The 17266-nt window shown below is 43.9% G+C and overlaps 1 protein-coding gene across 2 annotated transcripts in view; it reads right to left on the reverse strand.

The window, feature by feature from the left end:
* mia3 (MIA SH3 domain ER export factor 3) overlaps window positions 1-17266 on the reverse strand; it is a 202134-nt gene that overhangs the window by 134859 nt on the left and 50009 nt on the right. For both annotated transcript variants that reach the window (XM_072500262.1, XM_072500261.1), the window contains exons 7-12: window positions 8324-8455; window positions 7980-8001; window positions 7222-7310; window positions 6072-6149; window positions 5876-5986; window positions 203-274 (exon numbers count right to left, since the gene is read on the reverse strand). In XM_072500262.1, coding sequence (XP_072356363.1) covers window positions 203-274; window positions 5876-5986; window positions 6072-6149; window positions 7222-7310; window positions 7980-8001; window positions 8324-8455 — 504 coding nt within the window. The remainder of the gene's footprint in view (window positions 1-202; window positions 275-5875; window positions 5987-6071; window positions 6150-7221; window positions 7311-7979; window positions 8002-8323; window positions 8456-17266) is intronic.

Raw genomic sequence — 17266 nt, forward strand, 5'->3', positions numbered from 1 at the left:
TGCTGTAACATTCACTGTATAATGACAATGCTCCACATCACACTGCTGTAACAGTCACTTTACAATGACAATACTCCACATCATACTGCTGTAACAGTCACTGTACAATGACAATACTCCAGATCACACTGCTGTCACATTCACATTGTACAATGACAATACTACACACTCATCCAATTATACTTCCTCAAGGCTGTCTTACCTGTGAGTTTTCTGTTGAATGAGTCGAAATAACATCTTGTAACTTTTTCACAGATTTCTGAGCATTGACAATCTGAGTTTTAAAACAAAGGGAGTAAAATTAATGTGCTGACAAAAATAGATAAGAGCATTGTTCTGTGCACAGTGTTATGATCCTGGACCAAACCCTCAAGCTTTGGGTAAGATCTGGTTAAGGATCAATAATGTCTGCAGTGGACAAAGTTTGAAATTCAAAACACTTACTAAGAGAACAAAGCCACAGGATTCCATGGGTTTTGAACAAACTAAAACAAACTTTACTACACAAGGTCAGAAAGGAGACTGCAATGAATCTCCATTGAAAGGAGATCAATGGAATGATCAGTTCATTTATAGGGAATAAAAAGCCCAGTTCATCAAGTAGCAGCTCCCAGGTTCTAAGGGAGGTTTGGGAATCCCACATATTAGACTGTACCAATTAGCCTCTCATCTTAGGTTTATGAAGGACTGGGTTAGAAAGGACCCTACCTCAGTTTGGCTTGATACTGAAGCAGACCAGTCGGCATATCCTTTGCAGATCTTCTTGTTTAGAAACATGGAAAAAATAGGACAAGGAGGCCATTCGGCCCTTCAAGCCCGCTCCGCCATTCATTATGATCATGGCTGATCATCCAGCTCAATTGTCTAATCTTGCTTTCCCCCATATCCTTTGATCCCCTTTACCTCAAGTGCTATATCTAACTGCGTCTTGAAACCATACAATGTTTTGGGCTCAACTACTTCCTGTGGTAATGAATTCCAAAGGCTCACCACTCTCCGGGTGAAGAGATTCCTCCTCATCTCAGTCCTAAATGGTATACCCCGCACCCCCCGACTGAGGCCCTTGGTTCTGGATACACCCACCATAGGGAACATCCTTCCTGCATCTACCCTGTCAAGTCCTGTTAGACTTTTATAGATTTCTAAGAGGTCCCCCCTCATTCTTCTGGACTCCAGCGAATACAATCCTAACCGATTCAATCTCACCTCATACGTCAGTCCTGCCATCCCAGGAATCAGTCTGGTAAACCTTCGCTGCACTCCCTGTATAGCAAGAACAGGAGACCAAAACTGTACACAATATTCCATGTGTGGTCTCACCAAGGCCCTGTAGAACTGCAGCAAGGCATTCCAGCTCCTGCTTGAATCCTCTTTCAATAAAGGCCAGCATACTATTTTGCCTTCTTTACCACCTGTTGTATCTGCATGCTTACCTTCAGTGTCTGGTGTACCAGGACATCCAGGTCTCATTTATAGCCATTCAGATAATCTTGTTTTTGCTACCAAAGTGGATAACCTCACATTTACCCCAATTATACTGCAACTGCCATTCATTTGTCCACTCACTCAACTTGTCCAAACCTCAGTGAAGGATCCCTGCATCCTCCTCACAGCTCACCCTCCCACCCAACTTGGTGTCATCTGTAAATCTGGAAGTATGACATTTTGTTCCCTTACCTAAATCATTAATAGAAATTGTGATAGCTACTGCTCCTGGATCAGTGACAAGTATCCTTCAATTCAAAAATGGTATAAAATAGTCATGGTGTATTCCAATGTAATTACTGACATCTGTGCTCCTAAGTCTGTAAAGTGTGGGACCCCCAGAGTACCCCTGGGTCTCTAGATTACTAGCCCACTGACAATACTACTATGCCACTCCCTGCCCCCTAATTTACATTGGGAATGCACAAGAGATCAGAATTAGAGAAGTGCAGATATCTCAGGTGGTTGTACATTTGGAAGAGATTACAGAAACAGGGAGGGGTAAGGCCATGGAGAGATTTGAATAAAGAATGAGAATATTAAAATCAAGTTGTTGCTTGACCAGGAACCAATATAAGTCAGCGTGCCTGGAGGGTTATGGAACATGACTTGCTGTGACATGGGTAGCATAGGTTTGGGTGACTGCAAATTTATGGAGGGCAGAAAGATTTCACCCGCCTCAGCTCATCTGCTGCTGAAACCATCACCCATGACTCCGTCAACTCTAGATTCAACTACTCCAATACACTCCTGGCTGGTCTCCTACATTCAACAGCAATTTATATTTACATGGCATCTTTAATGCAAGGAAACGTCCCAAGGCACTTAACAAGCAGAAAACAAAATAGAACACCAAGCCCCATAGGGAGATGACTTGGTCTTAAAAGAGGAAAGTAAGCTAGAGGAGCAGAGAGGCGTAGATAGGGAATTCCAGAGCTTGGGCCTAGGCAACTGAGGACAGCCACCAATGATACAGGAAATACAACTGGGAATCCACAAAGGCCAGGAATAGAGGAGCTCATATCTTGTAGCGTTATGAGGTTGGAGGAAATTACGGCATCAGGAGTGACAAGGTCAGAGGGGGATTTGAAAACACAAATAAGATTTTTTAAATCAAACCATTGCTGACTGGGTGCCAAATGGGTCACTGACCACAGCAGTGGTAAAGGAACAGGATTTGCTGCAAGTCAATGGTCACTGTCTAAATATAACTGGTCGCCAATTTGAAAAAGATGATTTTTGTGTATAAAATTATGAGGGAAAGTGATAGTGGACAGAATGAAATTATTTCCCTTGGTGGAGAATTCTAGAACCAGGGGACATAGATTGAAGATAAATGGCAGATGGTGTAGCGGAGACATGAGGAAGAACTTTTTTTAATGCAGAGGGTAGTGAGAGTCTGGAATTCGCTGCCCGAGTTGGTGGTGGAGGCACAGGCCCTAAACTCTTTTAAAATGAACCTGGACCTGCACCTTAAGTGCAGTAAGCTACAGGGCTATGGACTGGTGCAGGAAGGTGGGATTAGAAAAGGCTGGCATGGACAAGATGGGCCAAATGACCCCCTTCTGTGCTGTAACCTTTCTATGAGGCAAATTCATTTCACTCAGAGGATCGTGAGTCTCTGGAACTCTCTTCCTGAAAAGGTGGTGGAAGCGGAGTATTTGAGCATTTTCAAGGCAGAGGTAGATAGATTCTTGGTAAACAAGGGGGTGTTAGGTTTTCCGAGGTAGGTGGGATTTAAGTTACTACCAGATATGCCATGGCCTTATTAAATAAAGGTGCAGGCCCGAGGTGCTGAATGGTCTACTCATGCTCCTGCTTCCTAAGACACAGAGTAGTTTTGGTTTACGGCAAATGTGGGAGACCAACCAGGAGTGCATTGGAATAGTCAGGTCTAGAGACCACAACGGTAACAAGTGACGTTACAGAGGTGGAAATAAGTGTACGAGGTCAGGAGCTCTTCTCGGCATCGATTGACATGAAGGTTGCGAACAGCCTGGCTTATTCCCAAATTTTTCTCAGGGAGAAACATGGAGTGAACAAAGTTTGGAGAAGGGACCAAAAACAATGACTTTACATTTGCCAATATTTAATTGGTACAAATTTCTGCTCATCCAGTACTGGAAATTGGGTAAGCAGTCTGATAATTTAGCACCAATGGAGGAGTCGAAAGAAGTGACGCTGAGGTAGAGCTGGCTATCGCAGCTGTACATGTGAAAACTAATGGCATACTTCAGTTTAATGTCGCCAACGGACAGCAGCTGAGAAATAAAAGGTGGCCAATGATCTATCTAGGAGAGGGCACCAGAGGTAACTGCACAAAAGCAGGAAGAGAGGCCATTGCAAGTTGCTCTCTTGCTAAGATTAGAAAGATAAAAATGGAACCACGTGACAGCTGGGCAACAGTGAAATTTGTCATTGTTGTTCCATTCTCTATATCAGTGTTTTCCAAACTTCTTTTGCCCCCCCGGGACCCACTTTTACCAACCAGCAGACCTTTGCAACACACCATTTTTGCTTACCTTTAATGTGACAGGGGAGCCTGCTTGGTCCTCACAATCTCACTCCAATCAGGTTCACAGGAGGAGAGGGCAAAGTGCATATCAGGTGCTGTCTTCATCTTTGTGAGGATGGAAAATCCAACCGTGCACATAGAACAGTACATCACAGAACAGGCCCTTCGGCCCTCGATGTTGTGCCGAGCATTGTCCGAAATCAAGATCAAGCTACCCCCATGTAGGTTATTGTGAAGGGCAATTGCAACAAAATGCATGTTTTACTCAGCACTGGATACTCCTCGGAGACACTACTCCAGAATGCTGACAGCCTCATGGACTTGTGGCATGTTTTTAATGTGCTATTAGAGGTGATTCGCAGAAGTTCAGTCTCTTCATTTAGAGTCAGCTGTAAGTTAACAATTGACTCTGGGGTCTCAAACTCAAAAGGATTTTTCACCCATCTCTTCTCTTTCAAAATCTGAAACTTCTTCTCTGGGAAGTAGTGGCAAAAACTGTTGATCGGTGCAGCCAGATGCAACTGAATACGGTTTGCCAGTCTATTGACAGTTCCCTTACTAACACTGTTTTCTTTGATGTGCCATATCAGTGTGGGGAACATGTAGTAGTTTGGGCTTTGTACTTGCACTTGCCAAACTTTCAATGACTTTTGGAAAGCATCTATTTCTGCACAGTGCCAAAGCAATCATCATCCTTCTCTTGCAATTTGAGGTTCAATTTGTTTAGAATTGAAAATATGTCTGCAAGGTAAGACACAGTTAGCATCCAACTCTCATTTGCCAGTACGTCCCTGCATATAACAAACATGAGCTTTGCATCGGCGCAATTAACAAGTCACCCCTCAAGAAATCATCTTTATATTGCTTTGTTCCCGATTTCAGTTTCTTCTTAGTAGGCTGTTCAGCAGAGGCCCTGGAGCTCTGCATACAGCTCACACGAGCACAGCTTTGTCCTGCTGTCTTCTCTCCTAAGCAGCTCTCTCCAGCAGATTCAGTTGTGAGACCCTGGCCTGTTTGTGTCTCTGATCCTCTCTTCCTTATATCATAACTATCCATCTTCAGTTCTTCATAGTCCTGTTGCGTTGTTTACTGGCAGTTAGAAAATGGTGGAATCTTTCCCCCGTGATTTCATGCCAAAAGCACGGGCGTGCAGGGTGCGTGATGTCAGTGAACATGCCAGACGCGTTACCCGCTCTCTGTCGCCACTTCTGCCTGGGCAGCACAGTGGTTATCACAGTTGCTTCACAGCACCAGGGTCCCAGTTTCGATTCCTCGCTGGGTCACTATCTGTGCGGAGTCTGCACATTCTCCCCGTGTCTGCGTGGGTTTTCTCTGGGTGCTCCGGTTTCCTCCCACAGTCCAAAGATAAGCAGGTTAGGTGAATTGGCCATGCAAAATTATCCTTAGTGTCCAAAAAGGATAGGTGGGGTTACTGGATTTGGGCACAGGTTGGAAGTGTGGGCTTAAATGGGGTGCTTTTTTCTAGGGCTGGTGCAGATTCGATGGGCCGAATGACCTCCTTCTGCACTGTAAATTCTATGACTGTATAGTTTGCATTTAAAGGCCGGTCGCAGGTGGCATTCTCCACTTAAAAGCCGGTTGTCACTGTTAGAAGCTTCCCCCGCGATCGGGAACCCTGCGACAGATTGCTCCTCAACATTTCTAACACCCACCCGCGAGTCATTACCCGCAGTATAAAAAACCCTGCACTATTAGTGTAGATGGGCTTTAGATTGGTTTCACAGGTTGGCGCAACATCGAGGACCGAAGGGCCTGCACTGCGCTGTAATGTTCTATGGTCTATATTCTATATAAATCAATATTAGGGTAATAAACAAAAGTATCTCTTTCCAAAAATGTCTAGTCCTTCCTTACCAGATTCTGCTGTTTAGCCGTCTCCTTCTTCTCTTTTTCTAACAATGCCTGAAGATTTTTCACACGTGTCTCCAAATGAAGGTTCACCTGTTCGAGCTCCCTGCAGGCCTCCTTTAGGAACAGATAACTTGTAAAATTTGAATATAAAGTTTCAGCCAACTATTTATATTCACATTGGTTCACATTACTCTCTCACCTTAATTTCTGTGGTTTCATCTGACATTGTTGATTTCACATTCTGTGCTTCATCAATGACAGTTTTGGCTTCTTCCAGCTAATGGATCAGGGATGATGAGGAGGGAGAGAAAGACGAGAAAGAAAGAGTACATTTCAAACATACTGCAGTAATATTAATTCATATTTTCCACTCTAGCTCAAGTCCATTCCAGACTGACCCTTAATCTTATGGAGTTTCTTTGATCATTTCTCTCACACCCCAGGACAGGAGACAAGGAAGTGGTTGCTGCCTGATCAGCCTTCTCTCCTATCTCCAGCTTCACATCTCTCCACCGCCATCAAAAACGTTTCATTTTTACTTAAATGGTCTGTGCTTCTTTGAACATTTGTCACTCATTCCTCTTATGTTCCAAGTACAGAGTCCTTCTGTCCTCCTTATATCCCCAATTGCTGAAATCAAAATTCATCACAAATTCCTAATCTAGCGTATTCTTGTCCAGGGTTTTGCGATATGGAAGTTTATATCGCCCCTCAATATTCCAACTTCTAAAAACTAAACTGGTCGAATTGTGATTTGATGTATCTCCTCCCCTCCCGATTGCAACATTGGTGCCCTGTCCTTCACCTTGGTCCTTTAACGTGAAATGGTAATAAATCACAAATCAGCAGGATTCTCTGACCACATGAGATGTAGCAAACACACTCCTTCTTGTCCCACCCTCTTGAGGGAATAAAATAGCTATTGGGAAGGTGGCCTCCTGAATGCACAGGGTAGCCAAACAAAGAATGCTGGTGGCCTGATCTAGCACTGTAGGGTCAGGAACATGTATGTGTGAAAACATTCAATGACCATCAGTCACCCAAGACAATGTACAGCACAGTTAATGTATTTCTCACTTTGTAAAAGTTTCCTTCAAATATTTTGTCTTGGGAGGACGATTAGTTTTCCATTTTCCTTCCACTGACCTCATCAAACTGTTTACCTGCATTCTAAAAATAAAGGAAGCTCTCCAGACATTTTAGGCTTCACTGACTTTGTAGGGGTAAACAAGAGGCAAGAGGTTTACATGAGCTGTATGCAGCTTGTTTTCAATAAAAGCCTTCCGATACATCAACCATAACAATTTTCCCCTCCGTAACTTTCTTAGCAGCAAATATTAGATTTGTACCTTCTTTTCAAAAGTGGAAACTTTCTCCAAGACCTCCGTCTTCTCCTGAATAAGCTGTTTGATTTTCTCAGATAGCTGTTTTTCAGTCACTGGGAACAGGCAATGATTTCAACATATGTAATTTTAAATATTTTCACAGACAGCTGAAATTAGTTTAAATAATCTGTACCCTTAATCTTATGGAGTCTTATGGACATGTTTCATGTCGTCAGGACACAGATGTTCTCCAAAACTGAAGGACCCGTCCCAATGTTGGTATAGTTGGATAAAAGCATTATCCTGTGCTGCATTGAGTCACAAAGGCCAACAGAATTTAAGTCCAACAGTTCTCAACCAATTGAGAACCAATGGTTTCATGAGCATTGCTGGGCAAGGAAGCAGAGTATATGTTCTGCTCCTGACCTCTATTGGAATGTACCCATTGTAGGACACTGTGGGAAACAACAAGATGGTTCACTTGCAACACCGATGAATAAGTGCTCACCATAACAAATGTCAACTCAGTCAAGATAACGGAGAGGTACTGACAGGATTCCAGGAGCACGAGCTCAATTACAGCAACCACGGCTGATTAATAACACAGATCAGCAGCCAAGCTTAGGGCCTACTTGGCCCAAATGACTCAGGAACAGACTATCTTTGTGATGGGGGGCAGGAGACACTAAGCAATATTTTTTCTGAAAAAATGTTTGCGCGATTCATTGCAACGGTCATTTTAAGATGCCGTCTTGTGTATTAGGTAGATGTTGGAAACTTACTTTGATATCTTCTACTCTTCACCTGAAAAACAAATTCAAAAGCAATTAGTAACGGTGAAACGCTCTGATATCAACAGAAACAGGGCTGTAACAAGGTACCACAGCCGTGCTCATTCAGCCATGCAAAATCAGGAGAATATACTACAGGCAGAACCCAGGCCCACGGGCTGTTTTATTCCTACTCCTGACGGCAGACTCCACCACTGCTCCAACCACAACCCCGCAAAACACCACATGTGGCTTGAAACTGCAGCATAAAATACACATTTTACTGCTCAGCGGGCTGGTAACTCTATTATTGGTGAAGAAAGCAATTTGAATACAAGTAAATCAATCTGACTTACTGAAAGGCAAGTTCTCCATAAAAAGACGACAAAAGTAATGATTCCTAGAACAGCAGTTATCACGATGGGCTCCCAGGGCACCCCACGGAAATCAGGACCTGGTCTCATTTCTTCAGGCAAGGAAGATACAAGCTAGGAATGAAGAAAAAAACATTTTCAAAAAGGGATTACTTACACAAGGCTTAGTTCATATTGTCTGTTTCTCTTCACCCAGATATAAAGAATTTTAAGCATATTTTCCACATTAAAGGTGTTAAGCACAGTGGTTAGCATTGTTGCTTCACAGCGCCAGGGTCCCAGGTTCGATTTCTGGCTTGGGTCACTAAGTCTGCACATTCTCCCCTTGTCTGCGTGGGTTTTCTTCGGACGCTCCGGTTTCCTCCCACAAGTCCCGAAAGACGCGCTGTTAGGTAAATTTGACATTCTGAATTCTCCCTCAGTGTATCCGAACAGGCGCCGGAATGTGGCGACTCGGAGATTTTCACAGTAACTTAATTGCAGTGTTAATGTGACACTATTAAAGATGTTTATAAAGGTTACATTATGGGCGTCAGGAAGGGAAAGGTATCGGCAATCTATAAAGAACTTATGAGTGGGAAGGAACTAAGATAGGCGATGTGCTGAACCACTGTATTAGGGGATGTAAGGTAGGACCTGCACTCCAGGTTCGCCGGTAGCTCCTGCCAGCTGGCTCCGCCCACGGAGAACTGTATAAATATGCGTGACCTCCATTGCCCTGCCATTTCGCCAGCTGCAGCAGGAGGCCACGCATCTGACTGTAATAAAGCCACAGTTGTACCCAACTTTAGTCTTTGTGCAATTGATCATGCATCAGGGGAGTTAAAGCGTAAAAGGGAGGATGAGTTGGGAAAGAAGTTAGAGGCGGGTCTATGGGAGGATGCCCTGAGCAGAGTCAACACATCCTCATCATGTGCCAGGCTCAGCCTGGTACAATTTAAGGTGGTTCACCGGGCACACAAGACGGTGGCCCAGATGAACAGATTTTTTGGTGTAGAGGACAGGTGTGTGAGGTGTGCGCGAGGGCCCGCAAATCATGTCCACATGTTTTGGGCATGTCCGAAACTTAGGGGATTCTGGCAGCAATTTGCGGATGTCATGTCTACGGTGCTAAAAACGAGGGTGGAGCCGAGTCCAAAGGTGCCGATTTTTGGAGCTTTGGCCTTTGCCTCCTTAGTAGCCCGGAGACAGATCTTATTGGCGTGGAGGGACTCGGAGTCCCTGAAATCGGGGGGTATGGGTGAGCAACATGGCTGGGTTTCTCAGGCTAGAGAAAATCAAGTTCGCCCTAAGGGAAGTTGGCAGCCGTTTATCGACTTCTTCGGGGTAAACTAAACTTAGCAGATACAACAAGGGGGGGGGTTAGGGTATAAAGGGGGTAGGGGAAATTTGTTTAGTTCAGGCAGGAAATGCAAGAAGAGATGGAGGGACTTGGAGTGTGTGTATAGGCCAAGTTGGCAGGGTATGGTTGTTGGTTGGGGGGGGGGGGGGGGGGGGGGAAGTGTTACGCACTGAATTATGTTTACATTTATTTGTATTTTTTGTTGTTATAAAACCATAAATGCCTTAATAAAATGTTTGTTAACTTCCGGTTGTGGCTATGCCTAGGTAGGTCGCACGTTCGGCAGCTCCCGCCGGGAACGGACTTTTGGGCTCTTCAGAGGGGCCCCAACGGCAATTGTTCGACAGCTTCCAGTGTCGGAAGGTGACAGCAAGGTCCCCCTGACATTATATGGAATGGACCAGGAGTGGAGCGGTTAAAAAAGTGATCCTGGTGCAGCGGAAAGTGCGAGGGAGGAAAAGCAAGATGGCGGCGGGTGGAGACGGCAGGCGCAGTGGTCGCAGGAGCTTCTTAAACGCTGCTTCGAGGAGCTGAGGACAGAAATGCTGGCACCAATGAAGGCGGCGATTGAGAAGCTGGTGGAGACCCAGAAGGCCCAAGGGGCGGCGATCCGGGAGGTACGGCAAAAAGCCTCGGAGAACGAGGATGAGATCTTGTGCCTGGCAGTGAAGGTGGAGGCGCACGAGGCACTGCACAAGAGGTGGGCGGAAAAATTTGAGGACCTGGAGAAAAGGTCGAGGAGGAAGAATCTTCAGATTCTGGGTCTCCTGAAGGAGTGGAGGGGCCCGATGCCGGGGCATATATGCTCAATTCGCTGATGAGCACGGGAGCTTTCCCGAGGCCCCTGGAGCTGGATGGGGCATATTGGGTCCTAGCAGAAAATCTCATTTATCCACATTATACTGCATCTGCCATGCATGTGCCCATTCACTCAGCCTGTCCAAATCTGCATCCTTCTCACAGCTCACCTTCCCACCTAACTTTCTATCATCTGCAAATTTCAAGATAATACATTTAGTTCCATTGTCCATTAATATATAATGTGAACAGTTAGGGTCCCAGCACAGATCCCTGTGGTACCCCACTAGTTACTGCCGGTCAATCAGAAAAAGACCCATTTATTCCAACACTTTGCTTCCTGTCTGCTAGCCAGCTTTTTATCCATCTCAAGACACTACCCATAATCCCATAAAGCTTTAGCTTTACATATTAATCTGCTACGTGAGATGTTGTCGAACACCTTCTGAAAGTCTCAATAAGCCACATCACCGGTTCCCCCTGGTCAACTCTACCAGTTGTTTCTTCAAATAATTCTAGTAGATTTGTCAAGCATGATTTTCCTTTCTTAAATCCATGCTGACTTTGTCCGATTATACCACTTGCTTTCCAAATGCTGTGCTATGAAATCCTTGATAATTGACTCGAGCAACTTCCGTATTAACGACATTTGGCTCACTGGTTGATAGAGAGAAAACAGAGGAACTATCTCCCTTTTTGAAGAACAGAGTTACATTCACTACCCTCCAATCTGTAGGTCCCATGCCAGAATCCAAAGAATTTTGGAAAATGTTCTCCAATTAATCTATTACTTCTTGGGCCACTTTCTCAAGTACTCTGGGATGAAGATTATCAGGCCCTGGAAATTTGCCCACCTTCAATCCCATTAATTTCCCCAAAACCATTTCTTTACTAATACTGATTTCCTTCAGCTCCTCACTAAAACTGGTGCTTCTCAGAACTTCCGGTACATTATTCATGTCTTCCTTTGTGAAGACGAAAGCAAAGTACGAATTGAGTTCCTCAGCCATTTCTTTGTTCCCTGTTTTGAATTCTCCCTTTTCTGATTGTAAGGGGCCTACATTCATTTTTATTAATCTTTTTCTCTTGACATACCTATAGAAACTTTTACAGTCATTTTTATGTTCCCTGCTAGTTTACTTTTCAAATTGTAGTTTCTCCTTCTTAATCAATCCCTCAGTCTGCCTTTGCTAAATTTTAAACGGTTCCCAATCCTCAGGTTTATTGCTTTTTCTAGCTAATTTGTATCTTTCCTCTTTGAATTTAATACTATTTCTAATTTCCCTTTTAAGCCATGGAATAGAAATAAACAACTTTTGGAGTTCACCTATTCGTTCTTTGACTGCCTGCTATTGCCTGTCCACGATCCTTCCGTTCAGTAATGTTTCCCAATCCGTCATTGCCAGCTCATGCCTCATACCATCATAGTTACCTTTATTGAGATTCAGGACCTTGGTCTCACAATCAACTACCTCACTATTCACCTTGATAAATAATTCTACCATATTCTGGTCACTCATCCCCAAGGGTTCTCTCACAACCACATTGCCAACTAATCCGTTGTCATTGCACAACACCCAGTCCAAGATGGCCTGTTCCCTTGACAGTTCCTCAACATACTGGCCCAGAAAACCATCCTATACACATTCCAGAAATTCCTCCTCGATTGTACTGTGACTAATTTTACTCACCCAATCTATATACAGATTAAAGTCACCCATAATCACAGAGGTTCCTTTATCACATGCCTCTCTGATTTCCTGTCGAATGCTATTGCCAACATTACCACTGCAGTTTGGTGGTCTGTATACCACCCCTACAAATATATTTTGCTCCTTGATGTTCCTTAACTCGACCCAGACAGATTCCACATCATCTGTATTAATATCTTTCCTCAATATTTTATCAATATCTTCTTTTATCAACAATTCAACACCACCATCATTTCCTCTGTCTGTCCTTCCTAAAAACTGAATAGCCCTCAATATTTTGTTCCCATCCTTGGTCACCTTGGAGCCGTAATCCCAACTATATCATAACTATATCAATGTGTCCAAGTTTGCAGACGACACTAAGATAAGTGGTAAAGCAAAAAGTGCAGAAGATACTGGAAGTCTGCAGAGGGATTTGGATAGGCTAAGTGAATGGGCTAGGGTCTGGCAGATGGAATACAATGTTGACAAATGTGAGGTTATCCATTTTGGTAGGAATAACAGCAAAAGGGATTATTATTTAAATGATAAAATATTAAAACATGCTGCTGTGCAGAGAGACCTGGGTGTGCTCGTGCATGAGTCGCAGAAAGTTGGTTTTTAGGTGCAACAGGTGATTAAGAAGGCAAATGGAATTTTGTCCTTCATTGCTAGAGGGATGGAGTTTAAGACTAGGGAGGTTCTGCTGCAATTGTATAAGGTGTTAGTGAGGCCACACCTGGAGTATTGTGTTCAGTTTTGGTCTCCTTACTTGAGAAAGGACGTACTGGCACTGGAGGGTGTGCAGAGGAGATTCACTAGGTTAATCCCAGAGCTGAAGGGGTTGGATTACGAGGAGAGGTTGAGTAGACTGGGACTGTACTCGTTGGAATTTAGAAGGAAGGATGAGGGGGGGATCTCATAGAAACATATAAGATTATGAAGGGAATAGATAGGATAGATGCGGGCAGGCTGTTTCCACTGGTGGGTGAAAGCAGAACTAGGGGGCACAGCCTCAAAATAAGGGGAAGTAGATTTAGGACTGAGTTTAGGAGGAACTTCTTCACCCAAAGGGTTGTGAATCTATGGAATTCCTTGCCCAGTGAAGCAGTAGAGGCTCCTTCATTAAATGTTTTTAAGAAAAAGATAGACAGTTTTTTGAAGAATAAAGGGATTAAGGGTTATGGTGTTCGGGCCGGAAAGTGGAGCTGAGTCCACAAAAGATCAGCCATGATCTCATTGAATGGTGGAGCAGGCTCGAAGGGCCAGATGGCCTACTCCTGCTCCTAGTTCTTATGTTCTTATAACCCCTTGCATCTATCCACGCAACTAATTCATCCCTTTTGTTTTGAATGCTCCGCTGGTTCAGGTACAAAACCTTAAGGCTAGCCCGTTTAATGTTCCTTGTTCCGTCTCTACTATTTTTTACTGCGTCTTTATTTGATTCTGGCCTTTGATTTCTCTGCCGATCACTTTTCTTAATCAATTGCTGTCTTTTTCTACAACTGACTGTTCACCCTCCCTCTCCAGAATGTCCTGTAACCACTCCGAAACATCCTTGACCCCAACACCAGGGAATAACCTCAGCCGGGAATTGAACCCATACTGTTGGCCTTGCTCTACATCACAAACCTGCTGTCCAGCCAACGGAGCTAAACCCCAGGAATTAATAAAGTGCAATGCAGCAATCCCACATAAAAACCTATGAGGACTGTGTACGCATAGCATGTTGACTCCAGACACCACTAACCTTGCTGGTACACACACGCAGTGCTGTACTATTGACATAGATAAAGAGAGAACTTTGAGTACAGCTAAATGCTGGTACACACACACACAGATTATGCTTAATATACAACAGCTTATTTAATGGAGCTATTGTCTAGGACACTGGGAGAAAACCCAAGATGCAGATTGTTTGTATATAACAGGAACAGGATCTAAACAAGTAGATCGAAAGGATGCACCAAGCAATCTCTGTACCATTCTCCTGCCAACTGGCTTAATGACAGGTCAACAAATCGTGAACTTGACTGAACTAAATATGAATGATGCTATCTTGGAGCAGTTTACAAACTTGTGATCTAGATCCAGAGGCTCAGTGGACATTTGAAAACCAGGAAATAAAAACTCAGTCAAATTTTAAAATAACCGAATATTTAGACTGTGTTACTGCTACATAATACAAAACATTCAATCATGTAGAGATATCCAGACCACAAAAGGATGGAAGATTTCCTTCCTCAAAGAACATGCATGAGCCAGATGGACTTTTATGATAGCCTCGCCCCGTCCCCGCCCTCGTCGCCCCTTCGCAGGCCCGCCCCTTCGCAGGCCCGCCCCTTCGCCTCTATTTTTGAAGATAGAAGTAAAATTTGTTAGCTTCAAAGCTGAAACTTAAGCTACCAAGTCACATTTCACCCCACCCTAACCGTTTTGACTTAGAAATCCAGTTTATTACCTTATGGTTAAGATTTCAGTCCAAAATTCATAATGTTATGGAGGGAGAAAACGAACAAGGATCCAGTTGTGGGTCCTGACGTTTACCAACTTAACAATAATCTGTTTGCATTCTGCAACTCACCCATATGTAAACTGTTACCATATCCTACTCAAAACAGGACAATGTCGTTCAACTACACCTCTACTACCCCGATGGCTGATCACAAGATACCAGCCATCAAACCAGTCGAATAGGAAAACAAATTAGCCTGCAATTGCATTAAGATAAATGCAAATTACTGCAAATGCTGGAATAAGAAACTAAATCCAAAATGCTGGAAAATCTCAGCAGGTCTGATGGCATCTGCAGAGAGAGAAGAGAGAGAACATTTCCAGTCAGGATGACTTTAACAAGAGTCAAACTTCAAAATTTAGTTCTGTTCTCTCGCCACAGATGTGAGGAAAGGTTGAGGGTGCTAGGCCTTTTCTCATTAGAACGGAGAAGGATGAGGGGTGATTTGATAGAGGTTTATAAGATGATCAGGGGAATAGATAGAGTAGACAGTCAGAGACTTTTTCCCCGGGTGAAACAAACCATTACAAGGAGACATAAATTTAAGGTGAATGGTGGAAGATATAGGGGGGATGTCAGAGGTAGGTTCTTTACCCAGAGAGTAGTGGGGGCATGGAAGGCACTGCCTGTGGAAGTAGTTGAGTCAGAAACATTAGGGACCTTTAAGCAGCTATTGGATAGGTACATGGATTACGGTAAAATGATATAGTGTAGATTTATTTGTTCTTAAGGGCAGCACGGGAGCATTGTGGATAGCACAATTGCTTCACAGATCCAGGGTCCAAGGTTCGATTTCGGCTTGGGTCACTGTCTGTGCGGAGTCTGCACATCCTCCCCGTGTCTGCGTGGGTTTCCTCCGGGTGCTCCGGTTTCCTCCCACAGTCCAAAGATGTGCAGGTTAGGTGGATTGGCCATGATAAATTGCCCTTAGTGTCCAAAATTGCCCTTAGTGTTGGGTGGAGGTGTTGACTTTGGGTAGGGTGCTCTTTCCAAGAGCCGGTGTAGACTCAATGGGCCGAATGGCCTCCTTCTGCACTGTAAATTCAATGATAATCTATGATTAATCTAGGACAAAGGTTCAGCACAACATCGTGGGCCAAAGGGCCTGTTCTGTGCTGTATTTTTCTATGTTTCTATGCAGTCAGGCCTGCTGAGATTATCCAGCATTTTCTGTTTTTGTCTGCAATTGCATATTATACAGGGCACAGACATGCACAAACTGGTGAGATGCATAAACAAACATAATACAAAATTAAGTATGAATGTACTGTCTATATAGAGCAGTGTATAAATGTGATGCACACATTTCCTGTGTATACACTATAATACAGTATGTGTAGACTTAATAAAAATCTACACTTGCATCTATTGCAGATCTACACTGGCACCAGTTAACCAACAACTTGATTTTAAATTACTCACCTCGTTTCCAAAGCCCTCTCTAAATCTCACCCCAACTTAAGAGTTATAATCTCTTCCAGTCCTACAACCCTCTCAGATGTCGGTGCTTCTAGCCTCGAGTGGCCCGATTTCAATCACTCCACCAATTTTTTTAATATTGCGAGTACGTAATTCATTTTTTCCAATTAAGGGGCAATTTAGCGTGGCCAATCCACCTACTGTGCACATCTTTTGAGTTGAGTGTGGGGGCGAAACCCACGCAAACACAGAGAGAATGTGCAAACTCCACACAGACAGCAACCCAGAGCCAGGATCGAACCTGGGACCTCGGCTCTGTGAGGCACCAGTACTAACCACTATGCCACCGTGCCGCCCCAATCACTCCACCAATGGCAACTCTGCCTTCGACAGCAAGGCCCAAAGTGGCAGAATTTCCACCTTCAACCTCTCCCCTTTCATTTTAACATGCTCCTAGACCCCATCTCTTTGACCAAGCTTGAGGCCTCCTACCCAAACATCTCCCTTGTGTGGTTCAGGATCAAAATTATTTGATAACACATCTTTAAGCGTTTTGGGATTATTACTTTAAAAAAAGTTATTGTACATGTTTATACAGCTACAGATACCAACATACCAATTGGACCTGCAACAATGAAGATATACACATACTTCCAGTATAGGACTTGACAGAAGTGAGGGAGCCAACGTGCCTACTCCAGCTAAGCCAGTGAATTCAGCTGTGCTGTTACTGACTGAGACCAGTTAACTCAGCACAAACAATGGTCACCCTGGTCTGTACAGCTCAGTTATAAATCAAGCTCAACTGAGTAACTTTGATAAATTACAAAACATTTTTTCTAAATGAAGCACAACAACCAGCACAATAGAGCTTATCTATCAGTCAAGATAATAATAATCTGTATGTGTCACAAGTAGGCTTACATTAACACTGCAATGAAGTTACTGTGAAAATCCCCTAGTTGCCACACTCCGGCGCCTGTTCGGATGCACAGAGGGAGAATTCAGAATGTCCAATTCACCTAACAGCACGTCTTTCGGGACTTGTGGGAGGAAACCAGAGCACCCGGAGGAAACCCACACAGACACAGAGAGAACATGCAGACTCCACACAGACAGTGACCCAAGCCGGGAATCGAACCCGTGTCCCTAGCACTGTG

Source organism: Scyliorhinus torazame, chromosome 4 (assembly GCF_047496885.1).
Source record: "Scyliorhinus torazame isolate Kashiwa2021f chromosome 4, sScyTor2.1, whole genome shotgun sequence".
Lineage (NCBI taxonomy): Eukaryota > Metazoa > Chordata > Chondrichthyes > Carcharhiniformes > Scyliorhinidae > Scyliorhinus > Scyliorhinus torazame.